Source organism: Elgaria multicarinata, chromosome 7 (assembly GCF_023053635.1).
Source record: "Elgaria multicarinata webbii isolate HBS135686 ecotype San Diego chromosome 7, rElgMul1.1.pri, whole genome shotgun sequence".
Lineage (NCBI taxonomy): Eukaryota > Metazoa > Chordata > Lepidosauria > Squamata > Anguidae > Elgaria > Elgaria multicarinata.
The window spans coordinates 114,407,611-114,429,841 of record NC_086177.1 but is presented as its reverse complement, the minus strand read 5'-3'; the positions used below and the strand labels follow the sequence as shown (position 1 = coordinate 114,429,841).

The 22,231-nt window shown below is 50.1% G+C and overlaps 1 protein-coding gene across 1 annotated transcript; it reads left to right on the top strand.

The window, feature by feature from the left end:
• The first annotated feature begins 5,957 nt into the window (after positions 1-5,957).
• On the top strand, positions 5,958-21,995 carry LRRC14 (leucine rich repeat containing 14). The gene is made up of 4 exons (XM_063131220.1): positions 5,958-6,064; positions 11,258-11,625; positions 14,179-14,814; positions 20,590-21,995. Exons 2-4 carry the CDS (start codon positions 11,303-11,305, stop codon positions 21,158-21,160), a joined length of 1,530 nt encoding a protein of 509 aa, XP_062987290.1. The 5' UTR covers positions 5,958-6,064; positions 11,258-11,302; the 3' UTR covers positions 21,161-21,995.
• Positions 21,996-22,231: the final 236 nt, after the last annotated feature.

The following is a 22,231-nucleotide window of genomic DNA, read 5'->3' as shown; positions in this document are numbered from 1 at the left end:
CTCCCACTCGTGGTCGACATGGAAGGACCTGCTGAGAGAGTCCGCAACGACGTTCTCCTTGCCGGCTACATGGATCGCAGTCAGGTAAGTCCTTCTCTTTATGCACCAGTTCCATATCCTGAGTGCAGAGCGATTCAGAGGGTGTGATCTTGTTCCACCCTGTCTATTGATGTATGCTACTACGGTAGTATTGTCCGTCGCGATCAAGACATTCTTGCCTTCGATCATCTGTGCAAACGCCTTTACTGCATTTTCTACTGCCAGGAGTTCGAGATGGTTGATGTGATGTTCCCTTTGTGATCGAGGCCAACGACCCTGAGAGGTAAGGGAGTTGCAATGGGCTCCCCATCCTTCTAAGGATGCATCCGTCGTGATCGTTACCGAAGGCGCGTCTTGTTGGAATGGAACGCCCTCGAGAAGAGTCGACATCGAGAACCACCATTTCAGAGATGCCCTGACTTGCTTTGGTAACGAAAGGTAAGTTCGTCGAGCATTGTGCCTGAGATCGAAAGTCCTCAAAAACCAGGCCTGCACGATCCTCATCCTGAGTCTTGCAAATCTGATGACTGCCGTAGTAGCTGCCATCAGACCTAACAGTCTCTGAATTGTCCATGCCGAAACTTTTCGGCGGCTCTCGATATCGATGGCTAACTGCTGTAATGTGTTCGCCCTGGTTGAAGGTAAGTATGCCCTCCCGTCTCGAGAGGATAGGGTTACCCCTATGAAGTCCAATCTCTGTTGTGGAGTCAAAATGGACTTTTCGTGGTTCACCCAAAGCCCCAATGAGTCCAATAGGTTGAGGGTGGTTAGAATGTCCGTTTGGAGCGCCTTGCTGTTGTCCGCTACAAGGAGCCAATCGTCCAGGTATGGATAAACGTAAATGCCTTTCTGTCTTAGGTGGGCGCACACCACCGCCATGACCTTCGTGAAGACCCTCGGTGCCGTGGCCAACCCGAACGGAAGAACGGTGAACTGGTACTGGAATGCACCGATCGAAAACCGAAGGTAAGCTTGATGCGACTTCCTGATGGATATGTGGAAATACGCATCCTTCAGATCCACCACTGCGAACCAAACTCCTTTCTGTAGAAGTTGTAAAATTGAAGTAACCGTTGTCATACGGAACTTCCTCGGGGTGATGAACTTGTTCAGTTGTCTTAAGTCCATGATCGGTCGAAGACCTCCATCTTTCTTCGGGACCGTGAAGTAACGGGAGAAAAACCCCTGGTTGAGTTCCTCTGCAGGTACGGAAGAGATGGCTCCCTTCGATAGTAAGGTCTGTACCTCGAGCAGCAGAGGAGGGGATGGAGTCGTTACTTTCACGCCGGAAAAAGGAGGAAGGGCATCGAACTCGATGGCATAGCCCGAGTTGATGATAGTGAGCACCCAGGAGTCTGTTGTTATTGACTCCCATAGATGGTAATGGGGTGCTAGGCGGTCCGCAAAAGGGGGTGGATCTGGGGCCGAAGAGTCAAACACGCTGCTTCTTAGAGAAGTCAGGTTGCCTCTTATCTTGTTGATATCGACCTTGGTATGGTCTCTTCCTCTGCAACTGTTGTTGTTGCTGCCGAGGTTGAGGTTGGTACTGAGGCCGGTATTGCTGGTGTTGTTGCGTTGGCGGCCTCACCCATCTCTTTGGCCTATACTGCACAGGAGGAGCAGTGAACCCCATCTTCTTAGCCGTTGTTCTCGCTTTGTAGATGGAGTCCAGCGTTTCATCAGTGTTAGTATTAAAGAGTCCTTCGCCATCGAATGGCATACTCTCAATCCTCCACTTGGTTTCATGGGTCAAATTAGCCGATCTGAGCCACGCGTGTCTCCTCAGAGATATTGCGCCCATCATCGATTTCAAATGGCAGTCCACTTGGTGTCGGGCCGTGGATAATTGCTGCCTGGCGATTGCAGAGGCCTCATTTTGAAACACTCTCGCCAGCTCCTTCTTGTCCTCCGGGAGGTGTTCACATAACGACCCCATCTTTTCCCACAGGAAAAGCTGGTACCTCGCCATCGTCGCTTCGTATGCTGACGCTCTAATACCTAGAGAAGAAGAGGAGTAAATCCTTCTACCAGTCTGGTCCAATTTCCTCCCTTCCCTATCCACCGGTGCCGAATGTGCCTTCTGCGATTGGCCTTGGGCTGACTCAACCACGATGGAGTTAGGCTTTGGATGTTGTACCAAAAATTTGACGCCTTCCTCCTGGATTCGATAAAGAGTCTCTAATCTTTTAGACGTAGCCTGAGTCACAGCAGGTGTCTTCCAAGACAGCTGAGCTGTTTGCTTCAATGCATGTGGGACGGGAATAGCAAGTCTTTGATTAGTGGTAGTCTGGAATACATCATAAATGGGGTCCACAACCGATTCGTCCGTTTGTTGGATATCTAATCCCAATGCCTGTGACATCCTAAGCATATGGTCAGAAAACCTGACCATATCGTCCGAAGGAGAGGAAGGGTCGTCATCGTGGACCTCATCCTCCGGCGAGGGCATCGTTGGAGTCGCAGACACCCTCGATTCCGAATCTGAAGGGTAGTCTTGCTCAGGAGAAGACAGCGTAACCACCTGCAATTGAAGTTGGTCTGTTGGTACCGTGGGAACTGCCCCGGTCGACGCCAAAGGTTGCATACATTGTCGAGGAGTAGACACCCTCGAAGCCTGATGGTCAGGTGGTGAAGGTAGTGGTAACCGGCACACTCTTGTCATAGGTGGCGGGTGCGCATAGTAACCTTCCCGGGGACTCTGTCGATCCGGAAAGTAGCGCTGGGGACGATATCGGTCCCATTCATAGTCTTCATATCTTGGCTGAGGATCGGAGTATCTAGAAGCTCCGTCCCATTCACGGCGAGGTGTAAGTCTTGGAGATGGTTGTAGTGGGATTAATCCCTGCAACGTTTGAGGCCTTGTAGGCTGTTGGAAAGAAGCCGCTGACGCGGAATCTCTTAGTTCGCCCTCCGAAAGGCTGAGTGGGCGTGTCGGTACCGTGGCCATCGGTACCGACTGAGATCTCGATGCCGAGGGAGGCCTCGACATCGACGCGGTCGGAGCAATGGGAGGCGTGGAATGACTCCTAACCGGCTCCGCCGCTCGAGGCGACGCTAAGGTGGATTTTTCAGCGTCCCTCTTTTTCTTCTTCTTCTTCTTCTTCTTCTCCAGCTCCGAAGAAGGTTTAGGAGTTCTGGCTTTCTTTGAAATCTTCTTAGCCATAGAACTCGTCAAAGACCGGCCAGGCGTGAGGGGTATCTGTGCCCTATGAGCTCTGGCTTGCACCTCAGTGCCGCGGTCTGCTGGCTTGTCGATAACGGGCTTACGGATTGCCGTTTTTTCAGTAACGGACTTACCAACTGCCGTTTTTTCCATACTGGGAGCCTCAGTAGCCTTGAGAGCTTTTTCCCACAATATAGAGCGAAGTCTATCGGCTCTATGTTTCCTAGTTTGTTTTGTAAACGACATACAGTGGTGGCAGGCCTCCACAACGTGTCCTTCTCCCAAACAAACGAGACAAAGAGAGTGTCCGTCCGTCGGCGGAAGTTTCGCCCCACACCTTACACACTTCCTAAATGGGGCTTTCGTTGCCATACGGACCTCAGGCGACCAAAGTCGCTGAGGGAAAAACTATCTACAATTAAATTTTAATTTTTTTTTTATATAGATAAGAAAGAAGTAAGAAGAATTAGGAAAGATTGAAGAATGAACAGGTTTAAAGAGAAGATTAAGTAAGTTAACTAGAAAAACGCTAGAGGTTCGGTTAAGCTGGTCTATGCACAATGGCGGACGACGAAGAACTGAGGTAAGGGCGGGAACCCCGCTGGACATGCGCGGTAGCGTGGGGAGGGGTTCCCGCCAAAAACGTTCCACTCAGCTATAGTAGGTTCCGGTCTGGTCTCTGCGCAGGCGCAAAGCCCATATGTGTGATGCATAGAGACCACGAAGAAGAACCCAGGCGTCCGAGCTCAGCTCCCCCAAGGCTAAAAGGGACCCAGGCGCCTGAACTCCCTCCCCCCCAGGCTAAAAGGGACCCAGGCACCCGAGCTCCCTCCCCCCCAGGCTAAAAGGAACCCAGGCCTCCGAGCTCCCCTCCTCCCAGGCTAAAGGGACCCAGGCGCCCGAGCTCCCTCCCCCACAGGCTAAAAGGGACCCAGGTGCCCCAGCTCCCTCCCCCCAGGCTAAAAGGAACCCAAGCGCCTGAGCTCCCTCTCCACAAGGCTAAAAGGGACCCAGGCGTCCGAGCCCCCTCCCCCACAGGCTAAAAGGGACCCAGGCGCCCGAGCTCCCACTCCCCAGGCTAAAGGGACCCAGGCGCCCGAGCTCCCTCCCCCACAGGCTAAAAGGGACCCAGGTCTCCGAGCTCCCCTCCTCCCAGGCTAAAGGGACCCAGGCGCCCGAGCTCTACTGCCCCCCAGGCTAAAAGGGACCAAGGCGCCCAAGGTCCCTCCCCCCCAGGCTAAAAGAGACCCAGGTGCCCCAGCTCCCTCCCCCCAGGCTAAAAGGAACCCAAGCGCCCGAGGTCCCTCCCCCCAGGCTAAAAGGGACCCAGGCGCCCGAGCTCCCTCACCCTCAGGCTAAAAGGGACCCAGGCGCCCGAGGTCCCTCCCCCCCAGGCTAAAAGGGACCAAAGCGCCCGACGTCCCTCCCCCCAGGCTAAAAGGGACCCAGGCGCCCAAGCGTCCTCCCCCCAGGCTAAAAGGGACCCAGGCTTCCGAGCTCCCTCTCCCCAAGGCTAAAAGGGACCCAGGCACCCGAGCTCCCTCACCCTCAGGCTAAAAGGGACCCAGGCGCCCGAGGTCCCTCCCCCCCAGGCTAAAAGGGACCAAAGCGCCCGACGTCCCTCCCCCCAGGCTAAAAGGGACCCAGGCGCCCAAGCGTCCTCCCCCCAGGCTAAAAGGGACCCAGGCTTCCGAGCTCCCTCTCCCCAAGGCTAAAAGGGACCCAGGCGCCCGAGCTCCCTCTCCCCAAGGCTAAAAGGGACCCAGGCGCCCAAGGTCCCTCCCCCCCAGGCTAAAAGGGACCCAGGTGCCCCAGCTCCCTCCCCCCAGGCTAAAAGGAACCCAAGCGCCTGAGCTCCCTCTCCCCAAGGCTAAAAGGGACCCAGGCATCCGAGCCCCCTCCCCCCCAGGCTAAAAGGGACCCAGGCGCCCAAGCTCCCACTCCCCAGGCTAAAAGGGACCCAGGCGACCGAGCTCCCTCCCCCCAGGCTAAAAGGGACCCAGGCGACCGAGCTCCCTCCCCCCAGGCTAAAAGGGACCCAGGCACCCGAGCTCCCCTCCCCCCAGGCTAAAAGGGACCCAGGCGTCCGAGCTCCCCTCCCCCCAGGCTAAAAGGGACCCAGGCGTCCGAGCTCCCCTCCCCCCCAGGCTAAAAGGGACCCAGGCGCCCGAGCTCCCACTCCCCAGGCTAAAAGGGACCCAGGCGTCCGAGCTCCCTCCCCCCAGGCTAAAAGGGACCCAGGCACCCGAGCTCCCCTCCCCCCAGGCTAAAAGGGACCCAGGCGTCCGAGCTCCCCTCCCCCCAGGCTAAAAGGGACCCAGGCGCCCGAGCTCCCCTCCCCCCCAGGCTAAAAGGGACCCAGGCGTCCGAGCTCCCCTCCCCCCAGGCTAAAAGGGACCCAGGCGCCCGAGCTCCCTCTCCCCAAGGCTAAAAGGGACCCAGGCGCCCGAGCTCCCCCCCCCAGGCTAAAAGGGACCCAGGCGTCCAAGCCTTTCCCCCCTCCCCTATATTACCTCCGCCTTTCCCCCCCGTAACGCGCTTTGCCTTCTAGCCTGACAGGATTCTCGGCTCCCGCGCGCTCAACCTGCCGGCCAATAGGCCAGCCGCTGTCTCTGCAGTGGGCGGGCGGTCCTCTCCGGCCAATCAGCAAGCTCCTCCGGGCGGCCCGCCCCAGTCTCCTCGGCAACGCCGAGAGGGCGGAGCAAAGCGGGAGGCGGGCGGCGCCCGCGCCTGCGCACAATGGGAAGTACGGAGGCCGTCAGGGGGACCGCCGTGGTGCTCGGCGCGGCCTCGGGATGGGCTGAAGGAGGCGAAGCAGGGCCGCGAGAGGCAGGTGCCTGAGAGAACGCGGGCACGGCGAGGGTAAGGCCGGGTCCGACCGCCTAGGCCGGGCCTCGTTGCCATGGAGACGGGGGGCTTAGTCCCCCCCAGGAGACGGGAAGTGGGGGGGGGGAGCCGGGCGAGGGGCGGAGTCCTGTGGGGCAGCAGTTCCGTTGTTACAAAGGGGCTGGATGTGTGGGGGGAAGGGCAATGCCCAGAGGGGCCGAGGTGCTTGATGGGATCTTCCGGGGGGGAGGGGGGGTAAGGTAGGATGGGGAGGGGGGAAACAAAGGCAGGCCCAGCCCAGCCCAGCCCTTCCCGTCCCTTCCCGGCTGACGGGGGCAGCGAGGCAGCTGCGCCCGGGCATCTGGTACGTGTGAATGTGAAGACGCGGGTGACCCAGACGTGCTGCAGCCTGGTTTTAGACCCCTCCCCGTGGGCTCCTGGTGAACCGGCAGCAGAACCAGGTTGTTGGTTTGGGTTTATTGGGTTCTGTGCAGCACCATGAAAATGGATGGCGCTATATAAACAAATATGAATATGATTATTAATAATAAAGGGGGGCCCGTAGTTGCAAGCAGCCTCCGAGGCCGCCTCCGCCCTGCCCCGCCTCAGATTTTGGCCTTTATGTTGGTGACTTCTCGCATTTCACGGCCCTTTTGGGACCTGCTCGTTACCAGTCATTGGTTCCTGCCTCTCAGGCATTTATTTGCCAGTTCTGAGGGCAATCCTTCCTGCGATGGACGAAGTGGGCTCTTGCCCATGAAAGCTTCAGGCACCGGGGTGGGGTGGGGTGGGGTGGGTGGGGAGGCAGAACCCGATGATTTCCTGGCTTTTGTGCAGTCCTCTCCGCACCTCCCAATTCTAAAAGGTTGAAATTCCTCTCCTAGTGCTTAGTTACTGGCATTAAGAGCTTTAAGCTAAAATATGGTGGTGTTTGGGGGAGGGGTTCCTTTTGGCTGCACCATTTCTGGAAGGATTCTCTCCCCCCCCCCCCCCGCCCCAGCTTTTCCCCAAATGGAATTGAGGCCGTGGCCTGAAGCAGGTTCAACAACCCTGTTTTGGCACAATAAAACTTCTAACGTGCCATTTATTTATTTATTTATCTATTACATTTCTATACCGCCCAATAGCCGAAGCTCTCTGGGTGGTTCACAAAAAAGATACTTTTTTGCCATAAGATACTTCTTTGGGTTTTGCTGCCATGGAACTAATCTCCTGGAGCATTAACTGTTTTCCCTATGTGGATTTTCAAATACTTAAAAGGTTGTCACACAGAGGACGGCCAGGATCTCTTCTCGATCCTCCCAGAGTGCAGGACACGGAATAACGGGCTCAAGTGAAAGGAAGCCAGATTCCAGCTGGACATCAGGAAAAACTTCCTGACTGTTAGAGCAGTACGACAATGGAATCAGTTACCTAGGGAGGTTGTGGGCTCTCCCACACTAGAGGCCTTCAAGAGGCAGCTGGACAACCATCTGTCAGGGATGCTTTAGGGTGGATTCCTGCATTGAGCAGGGGGTTGGACTCGATGGCCTTGTAGGCCCCTTCCAACTCTGCTATTCTATGATTCAAGTGAAGACACAAGCTGGGTTCTCTGCATTCAAAGGAATACGATGGCAGAAGCTTAGGGGTAACAGAATGGACTTGAGGTTGCAAGGAATAGGAGCATAGAATCATAGAATAGTAGAGTTGGAAGGGGCCTATAAGGCCATCAAGTCCAACCCCCTGCATAAGAACATAAGAAGAGCCCTGATGCTGGATCAGACCAAGGGTCCATCTAGTACAGCACTCTGTTTACACAGTGGCCAACCAGCCATTGGCCAGGGATAAACAAGCAGGACATGGTGCAACAGCACCCTCCCACCCATGTTATTATTATTTATTTATATAGCACCAACAATGTACTTGGTGCTGTACAAAATATACAAATAAAACAGTGATACCCTGCCTAGAGGCTTACAATCTAAAATCACATTAAAACATGAAGGGGGGAAGGGGTTCCCCAGCACACATGCTTACTGCCTCGAATACTGGAGGTAGCGCACAACTATCGTTGATAGCCTTCACCTCCAGTTGTCACATTTTCAAAAACCTTCCATGGACATAATTCTTTGCAAGTAGAAAACCAGAATACTTGTGAGGGTACAATGCTAGAACCTTGCTCCCTCATGTCCTGATCTCTTTAGTGGCAGGAACTTTTATATTTTTACATGAGCATACAAAAATAGTGTCCCCTTACTTCCCTGGAAGATGTAACTGGATGATACATGTGCTTGCAGCTGTGTGTTGGTCACATTCACATATTCCTTTTGTTGGTGTTCACAACCTTGGATGCACACGTAAAAAAGGACATCTGGGAGGAATGGAGAGAGCAGTTAGGAATTCCCGTTATGAGGCTGCTTTCTTGGATGAAGGTGATGGCAAGATGGTTCCCCCCCAAACAGATTTAGCACTATTACCTTAAAAACAACAAAAAAACGAGTTCTGTGGTGAGACTGATTCTATTGTGATTTCTGTTCTCTGAATTAAGCGTGTTATTGCTGAAAACAACATTGGAGAGTGGTGACTTACCCAAAGCCATTTGCAGGGTGGTGTTGCATGGCTGTGGCATATTTCCTCTTGTGGGTTATTCTCAGAACATAAATCAAAGTCTCCTTGCTGGCTCAGATAAAATGCCCACGTTGTCCAGCATTGTGGTTCCAACTGTAGCCAGCCAGATCCTTCTGGGGTTCTGTGAATGAGGTGATCATGAGGCTTTCATATTTGATTATTGTGGCACCGGCAAGACTAACAAATCCTGGCATGAGCTTTCATGGACAGTATCTGCCTTATCAAATGCATGCATGATGGGTTAACCTGAAATTTGCAGTTCTATGAACACATGCAGGAGGTGGGAGAAAGATGTAAACTGTGTTGCCAGAGGGAAGAGAAATGCTAAAGAAGTACAGACAGTGATGGCCCTAACAATTGCTATTCACAAAACATTGTGCAGGGGAGAGCTGCTAGTGTGATTGTAATGGAAAACAAGCACATTTGTCTTTATTCAAACCACAGGAAATTGAATATCTGCATGAATTGTACTTCAGCAATTTCAAGTTGGTATCTCTGAAATTCCTTTGTTCAAGAATGGTCACCTTAAGGTGATCCACAGAGTGTCCATGGAGGTTGAAGCGTTGCCATTCCTTATTTATTTATTTAAAACGTTTATATCCCGCCCTATATCATTAAGATCTCAGAGCCGCGTACAGATAAAAACATACCATATAAAATAATAAATATGCACAGTTAAAAACAAATTAAACCATGATCCAATTTAAAACAATATATAATTTTAAAGCAGTTAAAACAACGTGCCAGTGAATTTAACCATCAAAGGCTTTGTTAAAAAGCCATGTTTTTACTTGGCATCAAAATGCAATCAATGTTGGCACCAATCGGGCCTCCAAGGGGAGGGCATTCCACAGCCAGGGTGCCACAACAGAGAAAGCCCTCTCCCTTGTCCCAACATATGTTGCATTGGTGGGATGCGGAGAAGGGCTTATATAAGGAGAGGCGCTCTATCAGGTATCGCGGTCCCAAGCCGTTTAGGGCTTTAAACGTCATTACCAACACCTTGAATTCTGACTGGAAGCGTATAGGCAGCCAGTGCAGTTCCTTTAAGACCAGTGTTATGTGGTCTCTGTAAGATGTACCCGCCAGCAGTACCCCAACTGTGAAATGCCCTCCCCTTGGAGGCCCGATTGGCGCCAACGTTGATTGTATTTCGACGCCAAGTAAAAACATGGCTTTTAAACAAATCCTTATGTCAAATTTGCCTCTATATATTCTTTTGCGTAGAGACTCGCCTCTTCGTCCTATACAGAATGCAGGAGCGGTAGGGTATTGCTGGCAAATGATGGTATACATTGGAACATAAGCAGGTCTATGAACCCTTTGATGTGGATGGCAGACTAATACAGCTTCCTTCTAGAAATTATTTCAATGATGTCTGTATTATCACTCAGCAACAACTTGTGAATGGCACCAGCACCATGTACATTGATGGTGCTATATAAATAAATAATAATAATAATAATAATTAAAGCAATAATCACTGCCTATAATTCTTTGCATTTCATTTCCCTCTGAAAAAAGTTTACGTTCCCCCCATCGCAACCTATATGTGTATGTATATAAATCTGCCAATTTGGAGAGAACACTTCCTGCATCTGATGAAATGGACAGAAAAGCTTATGCCAGAATAAAATTGTCAGACATGATAGCACTCAGGAGACATGATAGCACTCTTCAAATACTTCAAAGGTTGTCACACAGAGGAGGGCCAGGATCTCTTCTCGATCCTCCCAGACTGCAGGACACGGAATAACGGGCTCAAGTTAAAGGAAGCCAGATTCCAGTTGGACATCAGGAAAAACTTCCTGACTGTTAAAGCAGTACGACAATGGAACCAGTGACCTAGGGAGGTTGTGGGCTCTCCCACACTAGAGGCCTTCAAGAGGCAGCTGGACAACCATCTGTCAGGGATGCTTTAGGGTGGATTCCTGCCTTGAGCAGGGGGTTAGACTCGATGGCCTTGTAGGCCCCTTCCAACTCTGCTATTCTATGATTCTATGACTTCAAGTTGCCATAGGACTCTTTGTTATTTCTGCTGCAACATACTAACCTGACTATCCCTTGGGAATTTTTTGTGACAGATTAGCTCAAATTCAAAAAATGTGGAGATAGAGATCAAGTGCTGCAAGGCTGTTCATTAGAAATAAAAGAGGGTGTGAAGAGAAGAACCCAGCGGCCTTTTCTTAGATGGAGTTATTTCCTACTTCAGACTAGCAGTTCAAAAGTTAACACATCTTTGTGAGATGGTTTGTATTTTTAATTGAAAGCTAACTGTTGGGTTTCAGCTGAGTTGCAATTTTTTTAAGCAAATGTGCAGTATGTTTTACAAGTTGAACTTACACATGTTTACCATTCGCCTGGTTCGGACGATCATGATAGGCTAAAGAAGACATGGTGGCCTATTTAAGCCATGGTGCTTGCAAGATGCCATTTGCCTGATTACCCACCCGGGTGCAGCTTGTAGTGTCTTCCCACCACTGGGCAGCATGGCTCCTTTGAGGGGAAAACAACCCTCAAATAACCCTACAACAACCCACAGTGATCATGCAAACCAGCCCTCTGTTTGAGTGTTTTGAATTAGGCGGGAGAGAAATCTAAGTAAAATTATTCTTTTCACAGTTACGTGGTGCTGTGGCTCTGGGTTGCTGCTTGCCCTGTTGCACCATGCATTCCCTGGTATTCCTCTGTGCACAGAAGGTTGTCTCCCACTACGCTATCCTGCACGATTCCTTGGGATTCCTCCCGAAAGAGCTCTATCCTGTCTTGTTCAAGGCAGCCTTCATGGACAAGAGGACTCCGTCACTACAACAGTTAGTGCAGACTTGGCCATTCCCAGTCCTCAGTTTTCAGAAGCTCTTGCGGAAGTGTCAGCATTGCGAACGTGCCCTGATCCGGGAGAAACCAAACAAATTGTGCATCCAGGCGGTTATTTTGGGGTTGGTGACATACCTGATCAAGATGCTTGAGGATCGACGCTGCATTAAGAGGTATCCAACAATTTACATGTCTCCGGGTTTCTCATAAAGGGGGCCTGTGGTGGTGGTGGGATATTGGCTAGTGGAACTATATTCATTGTGAGGCCTTTAGAGGCATGAGAGGATTTAAAACCATCACACTTGAAAAGCTCTGATTTGTGGCTTTTTTAGTTTAAATTGGCACAACATGTTTAAGTTGTTGGGTTTTTTTTAGCATTTCTAAGGTTTTATCAGCTTAGGCTGATATACCAACTGCACCCTTATCTGGACAGAGATAGCCTAGCTACAGTTATCCATGCTCTGATAACCTCTCGTTTGGATTACTGCAAGGCGTTATACGTGGGGCTGCCTTTGAAAACGGTCTGGAAACTTCAGCTGGTACGAAACAGAGCAGCCCGTTGACTAACAGGGACTGGCCAGCGAGATCACATTACGCCAGTCCTTTTACAACTTCATTGGCTGCCAGTCCAGGTCCGGGCCCGATTCAAAGTGCTGGTATTGACATTTAAAGCCCTAAACGGTTTGGGGCCAGGTTATTTGAAGGAATGCCTCCTCCCGTATGTACCTGCCTGGACCTTAAGATCATCCACAGGGGCCCTTCTCCGTGAGCCCCTGCCAAAGGAAGTGAGGCAGGTGGCTTCCAGGAGGAGGGCCTTCTCTGCTGTGGCACCCCGGCTGTGGAACGAGCTCCCCAGAGAGGTTCGCCTGGTGCCTACACTGTACTCCTTATTATTCTCTCAGTATTTTAACATGTAATTTTAACTTGTAATAATAATAAATAAATAAATAAATAACTTAAATTTAAATTTTACTGTTCCAATTCTGTATTTTAATCTTATATCAATTTCTGCTGCGTGGTTTTATTCTTGTTGTGCTTTTTATATTGTATTTTGTATTTGTGTTTTTAGACTGTTGGTTGTTTTATTATGGTTTTAATTTTTGTGAACCGTCCAGAGAGCTTCGGCTATTGGGCAGTATAAAAATGTAATAAATAAATAAATAAAAATAAATACATAAGGTTGTGAAAGTTAGACAAAAACTGAGATCCTCATGATATTTATCCTGGGGTTCGCAGTTCATTGTTAAGGCCTTTCCATGAGAAGGTGCATTTTGACACCACTTTGCATATTTTCTTTACCGCTATAAAGGCAATAAGCTGATTGTCCCTCCCCCCCTTTTTTTTTTTAATAACGTCCTTAGGAATTGGTGGGATCTGGGAATTGACAGAAGGCTGTTCTCCACATCACCTGAGTAGGAGCTTAAGAGACTACTACTAGAACTGTGATCTAGTGAATGGCATAAGCTGGCCTAGATCAGTGCTTCCCAAAGTGGGCAGTACTGCCCCTGTGGGGGCGGTGGGATTACATAGGGGGGCGTTAAGAGGCATGTGGATAGCAGGGGGGCGCTAAGAGGCAAAAGGTTGGCAGGGGGCACTCGAGGTGGTCTTTTCCATACCAGGAGTTTTGGTTACAGAAGGACATTTCTGATCGCTATCCTGCACTATGGAGAGTGGTTCAGAAGCTCCTGGTTACATTTCCAATGTCATATTTGGTGGAATGTGGTTTTAGTGTGGTCTGCCTACTTCTCTCCAAGCAAAGAAATCGACTCCCGATTACTAAACGTGGTGATTTTAGACTCATGTTAAGTGACTTTAAACCAGACATTGGGAAACTGGTATCACTTCATCAAGCCCATCCATCACATTAAGAATTTGCAGAATAGTGAGGTACTCTACCCTAGTTACTAAATGTGATATCTAATATTCTTGCTAAATGACTATCAGATTTTGATATCACTGGATCAAGTTCATCAATTATGTTTAATTGAATAAACTAAAAAAATGTAGTTGGATTTTGAATAAATATTCAATTAATTGTTACAATTTTGAATTTTATTGTTATCTTCCTTAGTGGGTTGTTGAAAACTGCTATTCTGAATAATGATTTTTATAGGGTAGGGTAGGGGGCACTGGGCATGAGTTTGTGGAACCAAGGAGGGGGGGGGATGACCTGAAAAAGTTTGGGAACCACTGGCCTAGATGCTGCTGCACCATAAAAACAACAATAGCTCCATACTCCTGCCCCAGTCCATCAACATCATCCTAATCGTCATCATTTATTATATAGCACCATCAGTGTGCATCATGGCACTTTATTTATTTATTTATTGCATTTTTATATTGCCCAATAGCCGAAGCTCTCTGGGCGATTCACAAAAATTACATGGGGCGAGAGCACCTGGCCCTGCCCTGAGGGGCCTGTAATCTAAAATTCGGCCCAGGAGAAACAACAGAAGACCTGGGGGTGGCCTAGAGGGTAAACAGGGAAGTTGTATGCCGTTGTTTCAGTTGTGCATGCTTGGGCCGAGTGACTGGGAGGCCATGGAAACTAGAGGGTGGCCCCTGGATTTCCTTATAATAGTGCACCTGCACATACTTTAAGGGAATGTGGTGACTTGATGGGCTGCGACAAGACAGGGGACAGTCTTGGGGAAAGGAGCCCAGCAGCAAGAGGAAGTAATGCTGCTGCTGCTCTAATGACTTTGTTTGTTTGCCTTGTCTGACAGCAAGGGGCAGCGGCTGCAGATTCTGGATATGACTGGCCTTCAGGATGAAGGGCAGGGCCCTGAAAGCATGAGCCTCTGGTCCAGAACAGTCACGCTGGCGAAGGCTTGCCTTGACATCTCCAAGCAACAGAGCAAGTGTGTGAAACGGGCGTCCAAGAGGCGGAAAGGCCCCCACAACAACTCTGTGGCCCTGCCGGCCCCTCAGCCTGTGTCCGTGGACGTCTGGGTGGACCTTTTTGTGAACAGCACCTCCTACGGAGTCCTGAAGGATGCTTTGCAGACCAACAGCAACAACGCGCTGCAGCTGAGGTGCCGGGACTTCCGGGCAGAGGAACTCTCCATTGCCAGTACCGTGGGGCTCTTGGAGTTCCTGGACCCAACTGGGGTCCGTCAGGTGGACCTAAGGTTCAACAACCTCGGGCTGTCTGGCTTGAGAGTGGTCCTCCCGCACTTGGCCAAGTTCACAAATCTGGCGAGCCTGAAGCTGCCCTACAGCAACATTGACGTGAGGCGCCTCACGGTGGGCATGGAAGGGAGCCTGCAGTACTTTGCCACCCAGCTCAGCCGCCTAACCCGCCTCAAGGAGCTGAACCTGGGCTCCTCCAGGCTTTCGGGCAAGCTAAGGCAGCTGCTAGGGTAAGCTATTCAAGGAGGTGTTTATGTGAGAGGGAGGCAGGGAGGGGAAGTTCAGACGTCAAAGCATGGCTGTGGGGTCTTGTACCTTTCAGCTAAGATAGAATTAGAAGTCGCCTGGAAGGCTTTGGGCCTGGTTGGCCTCTGGAATGTTACCGTCTGTGTGAATTGTTCTTTGTCAGGTCTCTCGGTCCCTCAGGTAAGCACACACTCTGGCAAACTGACACAGGACACCTAAATCAGTGACGCTTCTTTATTGGAATAAATCCCACAGCAAAGTTTAATGATTGCACACTTTAGAAATCATTTAGCTATCGATGCCGAGAAATTCCAGAATAGTAAGAAGCTAATCCCTGCTACTGTGACGAGATCCCCATCAACGTGGTTTTCCCATTGCCATCTCCACAGTTCTAAACACAAGGGAATGTCAATTCATACGTGGGTTCCAAACCTGGACAAGGGAGGGAAATGAGTCCTGACATGAACCCTCAAGCAATCAAGGGAGCAAATTCTTGAAAGGCCGAAAAAACCCCAAAGAGAGCTAGTCCAACCTTGGATCATACATTGGTAACTCAAAGGCAACAATGTCAAGGCTTAAACAAGATCACGAGGAAAGGTGCACCCTCAAATGCAAGGAGTTCTGTGCTGCAGCCAGCTCCTTGCTGCATGAGTCCAGGCAGAGGAGAGAAGGTCCAACCATCAGTGATCAAGCCCAGTCTCCTAGTGCACTGAGATGACAACAAAGACACAATCCACAGCAAACAAGAATTCAAGACTATGCAAAGCCTCACCGTACTTTTCACGGCAAGTTCTTAGTAATCCAAAATTCCACTTAGGAGGGAGCATGTGCAGAGTGCCCCCCCCCCCCCCAGTCTCATACGATGATGGGTCCAAATGGAGGTTTTCTGGGAATGCAGAGCAGATGTTCCTAGCAAAGGCTCTTCGCTTTTACACCAGCTTAAAAAGGGAGGTATAGGCCTCTTGCAGACCCCTTGACAGACAGGGGCTTTGGCCTTTCAGCAGTGCTTCTGTCTAAAGAAGGTAACACTGCTCAGTACACCAAGATAACGCTTCAGTCTGGGTGTCCCTTCTGCAAACCCCCACCCTTTCTCTCTCAGTTTCTCACAGACATCTTCTCTACCCAGACTGAGGCAAGCAGGTGGCTTGCAGGGAGTAGAGGCACTTCCACAACTCTGCTCTGAGAACACTGACAGAGATCAATTCACAGAGATTGTAACATTCCAGAGGCCGACCAGGCTCAAATCCTTCCAGACTATTTTTAATTAAATCTTAGCTAAAAGGTACAAGACCCCACAGCTGTGCCTTAACTATCCTTGACAGTTTGGTGATATCATAGAATCATAGAATAGCAGAGTTGGAAGGGACCTACAAGGCCATCGAGTCCAACCCCCTGCTCAATGGTGAAAGAGAGAACACAAATATGCTTGTAGATGGCTCAGCGTGCCATTTCGTTCCTATATTGCCCAATTAGCCAAAGCTCTTTGAGCAGTTCACAAAAATTATAAGACAAATGCACAATATAAAAAACTTCCACATAAAAAAATTAAAAGCAATTTAAAACAGCTAAAAAAAAAAACCTTTCAAAACATGTTGGCCAGTTTAAAAATGGGGCTTGATTTCCGGCCCACAACTGCACTAGCTTCCAATCTGTTTCCAGGCTCAATTTATCGTGATGGTGCTTACCTATAAACCCCAAAATGGTTTGGTTCCAGGATATCTGAAGGGCCTCCTCCTCCCCTATAAGCCCCCCCCCCCAGTTTAAGATCTGTTTTGGAGGCCCTGGCATGGGTGCTAAACCAACGGAGATTACATTGTTGGGTCCATGGGGCAGGGTCTTCCCTTGCAGCACCCTGATTGTAGAAATTCCCCCCTAGGAAAACTCCTTCCTTGTTTAGTTTTCAGGGTGAGGGTGAGGTGGAATTAAAAACTTTTCTGATCTACGTTGTTGTAATTAGTATGTTGGCTTGGGGGCCTCTTTTGGGGCCCAACAATTCTTGAAACGATCTACTCAGTGCTGAATGCAGCTACGGCTCTCCTGACAGATGGCTGTCCAGCTTCTGCTGAAATACCTCCAGCAAAGGAGAGCACACCACCTCCCGAGGCAGTCTACTGATGCAGCCCCCGCTGTTAGGATGCTTCTAATGTTTAGCTGAAATACTGCTTCCCTACCATTTCCGCCCGCTGGTTCAAGTCCGGAGCAACAGAGAATAAGTCTGCTGCACTTCTGCATGGCAGCCTTTAAGATATTTGAAGGCCACTATCCTGTCATGGTCTCCCCTTAATCTTCTCTTTCCCAGGCTAAACATTTGCAGCTCTTTCAACTGTTCCTCAAAGGACTTGCTTTTCAGACCCCCTCATTATCCTCGTTCTTCTCTGAACGTGGTTTGATTTGTCAATGCCCTTCTTTAAATGAGGCACCCAGAACTGGACGTTGTACTCCCAAGGCAGACCACAGCGGAACCATTACTTCCCATGATCTGGATGCTATGCTTCTGTTAATGCAGCCCAAGATTGCGTTAGCTTTCTTGGCTGTGGCATAACACTGCTGGCTCATACTCAGTTTGTGATCCACTAAGATGGATCACAAACCTTTCCACATATATTGCTGCCAAGCCAGGTCTGCACCGTCCTGTACGCATGCCTTTGACTTTGCAGGACTTTCTATCTCCGTAGAATTTCATCTTATTAGTTTCAGCTCAGTGCTCCAGCCTGTCAAGTTTCTTTTGAGTCTTGATTCTGTCTTTAACTATCTCCTTGCTCAACTTGGGCTGCAAATCCCTCATATTCCATTTATGAGTCTTACCCCACCCAAGTCTCAGTGATACCTTTCCAGTCATACTTGCCATCCTGGATTGGGATTTCAAGTTCACGCTGTTTGTTTCCCATATTCTGTGCCTTAGCATATAGACCTTGGACACCTTGGGTATTGCACCTTCCCAGTTTGCCTTCTGCATTGACCTGCAAATTCCTGGGCTCTACTCCCACTGTCTTGCCTCCTCCTTTGTCACTTACCCCTGATATAATAATAATAATAATAATAATAATAATAATAATAATAATAATAATAATAATAATAATTTCTTACCCGCCTCTCCCTTTGGATCGAGGCAGGGAACAACATTAGAACAGGAATCAATACATTTTAAAAATTCTTGATTTTACATTGATCTGGATAGGCCTGCTGGAAAAGGCTAGTCTTTAAAGCTGCCTTAAAATCACACAGTTAATTTTTCGAATCTCCTCCGGCAGGCCATTCCACAATCTGGGGGCGACAGAAGAAAAGGTCCTCTGGGAAACTGATGTCAGCCTAGTTTTAGCTGACTGAAGTAAGTTCACCCCAGAGGACCTGAGTGTGCGGGGCGGACTATATGGGAGAAGGCGATCCTGCAGGTAACCTGGACCCAAACCATTTAGGGCTTTAAAGGTAATGACCAACACTTTGTACTTTGCCCGGAAACTAATTGGCAGCCAGTGGAGTGACTTTAATGTTGGGGTAATATGCTCACCCCTAGATGTACTGGTGACCAACCTGGCTGCCATATTTTGAACTAGTTGACGTTTCCGAACTAGGTACAATGGTAGCCCTGTGTAGAGCGCATTGCAGAAGTCAAGCCTTGAGGTTACCAGCACGTGCACGACTGTCTTTAGGTCGTCTGACTCTTAAGAAGGGGCGCAGCTGGCGTTTCAGCTGAAGCTGATAGTAGGCACTCCTGGACGTTGCGTCTGTCTGGGCTGTCATTTGGAGCGATGGATCCAGGAGCATGATACGTATCTCAGTAGTTAGTGTAAAGGTGTAGGGCAGCGTTCTCTGGCCATTCTCACCGGATTTAGCACGGGCCCCAGGACAAAGACGCCAGAGGCTCACCAAGTGAGGTAGAAGACTTTATTAGACCAAGGGTAGGGTTGATACATGGGGAAGAATAACTAATAAAACATTATAAAAGCATGCCTAGCATAAAAACCCAGTAACGGTCTAAAATAATGAAACTTAACCGGGCCTAACTTACGCCAGGCTGAGCCCACTTCTCATGATCTTACGCTCCTCCTGCCAGCAGCCGAACCCCGCCCCGGGATTAGGGAAGGCCTTCCTTATACCGCTCCTCAGCTCTCTCCCCCCGCCCCTTGCGGCTTTGTTCTTCGGCCTGGTTTCACACCTCCCTTCGCCTGGCCGATCACTCATGGCCATTTGACAGATAAGGTCCGCCGCCATGCCATCCTCCCTTCCCCAGGTGTCGGCAAGGCCCTTTGTCTATCAGCCTTTAATGGGTCATAAAAAGATAGTTAAAAGAAATCCCTCTTCCTGTACCACATCACCCATGTGTCCTTATCCAGCGCAGTCTACCTGCTTTCCCTTACAGTTAGCACTGGGCTTTTGCCACCCCCAACCCCAGGAATTAGTTTAAAGCTCTCCTGGTCAGGCATGGAAGGCTCCTTTCAAACACATTCTTCCTACTCCCAGTGAGGTGCACCCCCACTCTCTGCATTTTATTATTGCATTTATATCACGCCTTTTTTCCCTCCAAGGAACCCAAGGTGGTGTACATAATCCTCCTCTCTGTTTTATCCTCACAACAACCCTGTGAGGTAGGCTGGGCAGAGAATCTGTGACTGGCCCAAAGTCACCCAGTGGGTTTCCATGGCCGAGTGGGGACTAGAACCCGGATCTCCTGACTCCCAGTCCAACACTTTAGCCACTACATCACACTGGCTCTCAAAATAGAAATACATGTTTTATTTCATGTGTGTGGAGTCCTTAATAATGGAAAGCCATGGTCCACAAAACCAAACCTTTCCCAAGGACTTCAGGAAAAACTTCCTGTTAGAGCAGTATGACAGTGAAACCCGTGAACTAGGGAGGTTGTGGGTTCTCCCACACTGGAGGCCTTCAAGAGGCCGCTGGACAGCCATCTGCCAGGGATGCTTTTAGTGTGGATTCCTGCACTGAGCAGGGGGTTGGACTCGATGGCCTTGTAGGCCCCTTCCAGCTCTACTATTCTATGATTCTCTGACTTCATCTGCATGGTCAGCAGTTCACTTTCAGTATCCTTTCCCTGCCGACACCAGGGAGTGATGAAAAGACCACTTCTGCCCCCAATTCCTTCCCCTTCCTACCCAAAGGCTCACAGTCTCTGGAGATCCATTCAATGTTTCCTCCTGCTGTGTTGCTGTTTCTTACGTGGATCAGTAGTAGAGGAGAGTAGTCAGTTGGTTTGAGTCTTGGCGGCCTCTCTCGCATCTTGAATGCATGCTACAGGAAGGCAACCCAGCTACCAAGGCGCTGTGCCTGGTCTTCACACAGCTGCCTCTGTCCTTCTCCTGCCACCACTAGGCTTCTGTCTCACTTTTAACTCTCATGTGAGACAGGCCACTGTTTCCCCCCACGTCCGTTGGCTTTTGCAGTTAATAAATGAGAAACAAGTTCAGCTAGGCCATCTGAAAGTTCCTGTTGCCATCTCCACAGCTAATACTTGTGTACGCCAGTGAGTGTTGTAGCGGGCCCATTCACACAACCCACTTCCCCTCGATTTCTTTCTTCCACATGGTAAGTGCAGCCATCGCTGCAAGGAGGGAAGTGGTGGTCTGAGTCCCCTTCAGTGAAAATGGGGAGTCAACGCAGAGTTCCGTTTTTATCTTTAAAGCATTTCTTGGCCACTTTTTGGCTCTGAAAGGGAGGTCCCGTTAAACGTGGCAGCAGGTAAGGGCTGTAGGAAAGTGTGTTGTGGGTCTGCGTAACGGTGTCCTTTCCTCTGTCCGCAGAGACTTGCAAAGCCCCTTAGAGAGCCTGGAGCTGGCCTTCTGTTACCTTCTGCCCAACGACTTCGCCTACCTGTCTCAGAGCCTCCACACACCTGCCCTGAAGAAGCTGGACCTCAGTGGGAACAACCTCTCGGACAGCCTCCTCCAGCCTTTCCAAGGCCTGCTGACCGAGGCGGCCTCCACGCTGCTCCACCTGGACATCATGGAGTGCCGCCTGATGGACACCCACCTGAATGTGCTCCTCCCCGCCCTGTGCCGCTGCTCCCGGCTCCGCTACCTGGGCGTGTTTGGCAACCCCATCTCGGCCAAGGGGCTGAAGAACCTGCTCCACAGGGCGGTGGGCCTCTTGGACTTGAAGCTCGTCATCTACCCCTACCCCGTGGACTGCTACGGCGAAGACTTGCCATGGCCCCCCACCTCCTCCAACCTGCTCAATGGCTCTGTGGATGAGGAGAAGTTCGCGCGGGTCAGCAACGAACTCCAGCAGATGCTGCTGAGTGCGAACAGGGCGGACACCATCTGGACCACGAACCTTTGCCGCCACAATAGCCTGGACTATTTTAGCTTATAGTCCTGCTGGCGTCCCTTCACTCTTGCCAATAGACATAGAATGTGCCCCCTCCCTCGCCCCCGCCTCTCTTTCCCCTACTGCCACTTCTCTGCCCACGCTCCCTGTCCACAGTGTAGTGGGGCTGGCCTGGCGCTTCTAGACCCAAAGGTATGCCTGGGGTAGCGTTGGAAGCCGTGGCTGTGCTCTTGGGCTGGCATTTCAAAGAACCAGGCGAGAGACTACGCGAAGCCATCATAGCCCTATTCCGATCTTTCTCCTGCCTGGGAGTACCACAGAGCTGTCCCTTAGCGTTAAGGGACAGGTGGATGGGACAGTCTTGTATTTTATTTTTAGTCAGCAGAAAGAGTCCTGCAGCGATTGTGGAAGGGACAACATGCAGGCGAGTAGCGAGAGAGGAGCACATGGTGTATTTGCACCTTGGTTAAAGACCAACGCCAGCACTGAATGCCAGGTCAAAACATATATCTCCCTCCCCCCCCCCGACTTTTTTTTAATTAAAGCCCTTTCTAGTGCATGCAGCAGTATCTGGGAGTAGATTTTGTTTTGTTTTGGGGAGGGTTTTTTTTTTTTACATCTATTTTGTAACCTCTTATTTAGAACTTAACAGAGTGTGGGTATCCTCTTTCCTGTGAGTTGCTGTGAGTGTCTGCGATGAAGGCCAGTTGGACGCTTTAAAAGTTTATAGCATTTGGACTCTCCCTTGAATGGACTAGGTGGAGCAAGCCCTCCTGCTTTTCCGGAATCTGGGAGACCGAATCCTAGGCAGGGCAAAAGGCAGGGAGGTGAGGCTGTAGACGTAACTTCGGACGTGAAATAAAAGTTGATTCAACTGGGACTGATTGTGGTGTTGCGCATCTGCTTACGAGGAGCAGCTTTACTCTAGAAGTAGTGAAACCGCTCCAGTCAGTACAATACGGAGTGCTGGCAAGAGCGGCAGAGTGTCTGGGTTGCGGCAGGGAGGAGAAAAGGATGTTGAAATAGGGTGTGTGTTTTCATCACTCTGTGAGGTTTAGGTAGCCTCTCCTATCGGAGTGGAGCTAGGAGTTCAGCCCCAAATTCTGGTGTACTTCT

What these genes read in the sequence shown, in the direction of transcription:
- LRRC14 (XM_063131220.1), top strand. Translation starts at nt 11,303, where the DNA reads ATGCATTCCCTGGTATTCCTCTGTGCACAGAAGGTTGTCTCCCACTAC. An exon ending in GATCGACGCTGCATTAAGAG is followed by an intron (nt 11,626 to 14,178) that starts GTATCCAACAAT and finishes CTTGTCTGACAG; the next exon opens with CAAGGGGCAGCGGCTGCAGA. An exon ending in AAGCTAAGGCAGCTGCTAGG is followed by an intron (nt 14,815 to 20,589) that starts GTAAGCTATTCA and finishes CTCTGTCCGCAG; the next exon opens with AGACTTGCAAAGCCCCTTAG.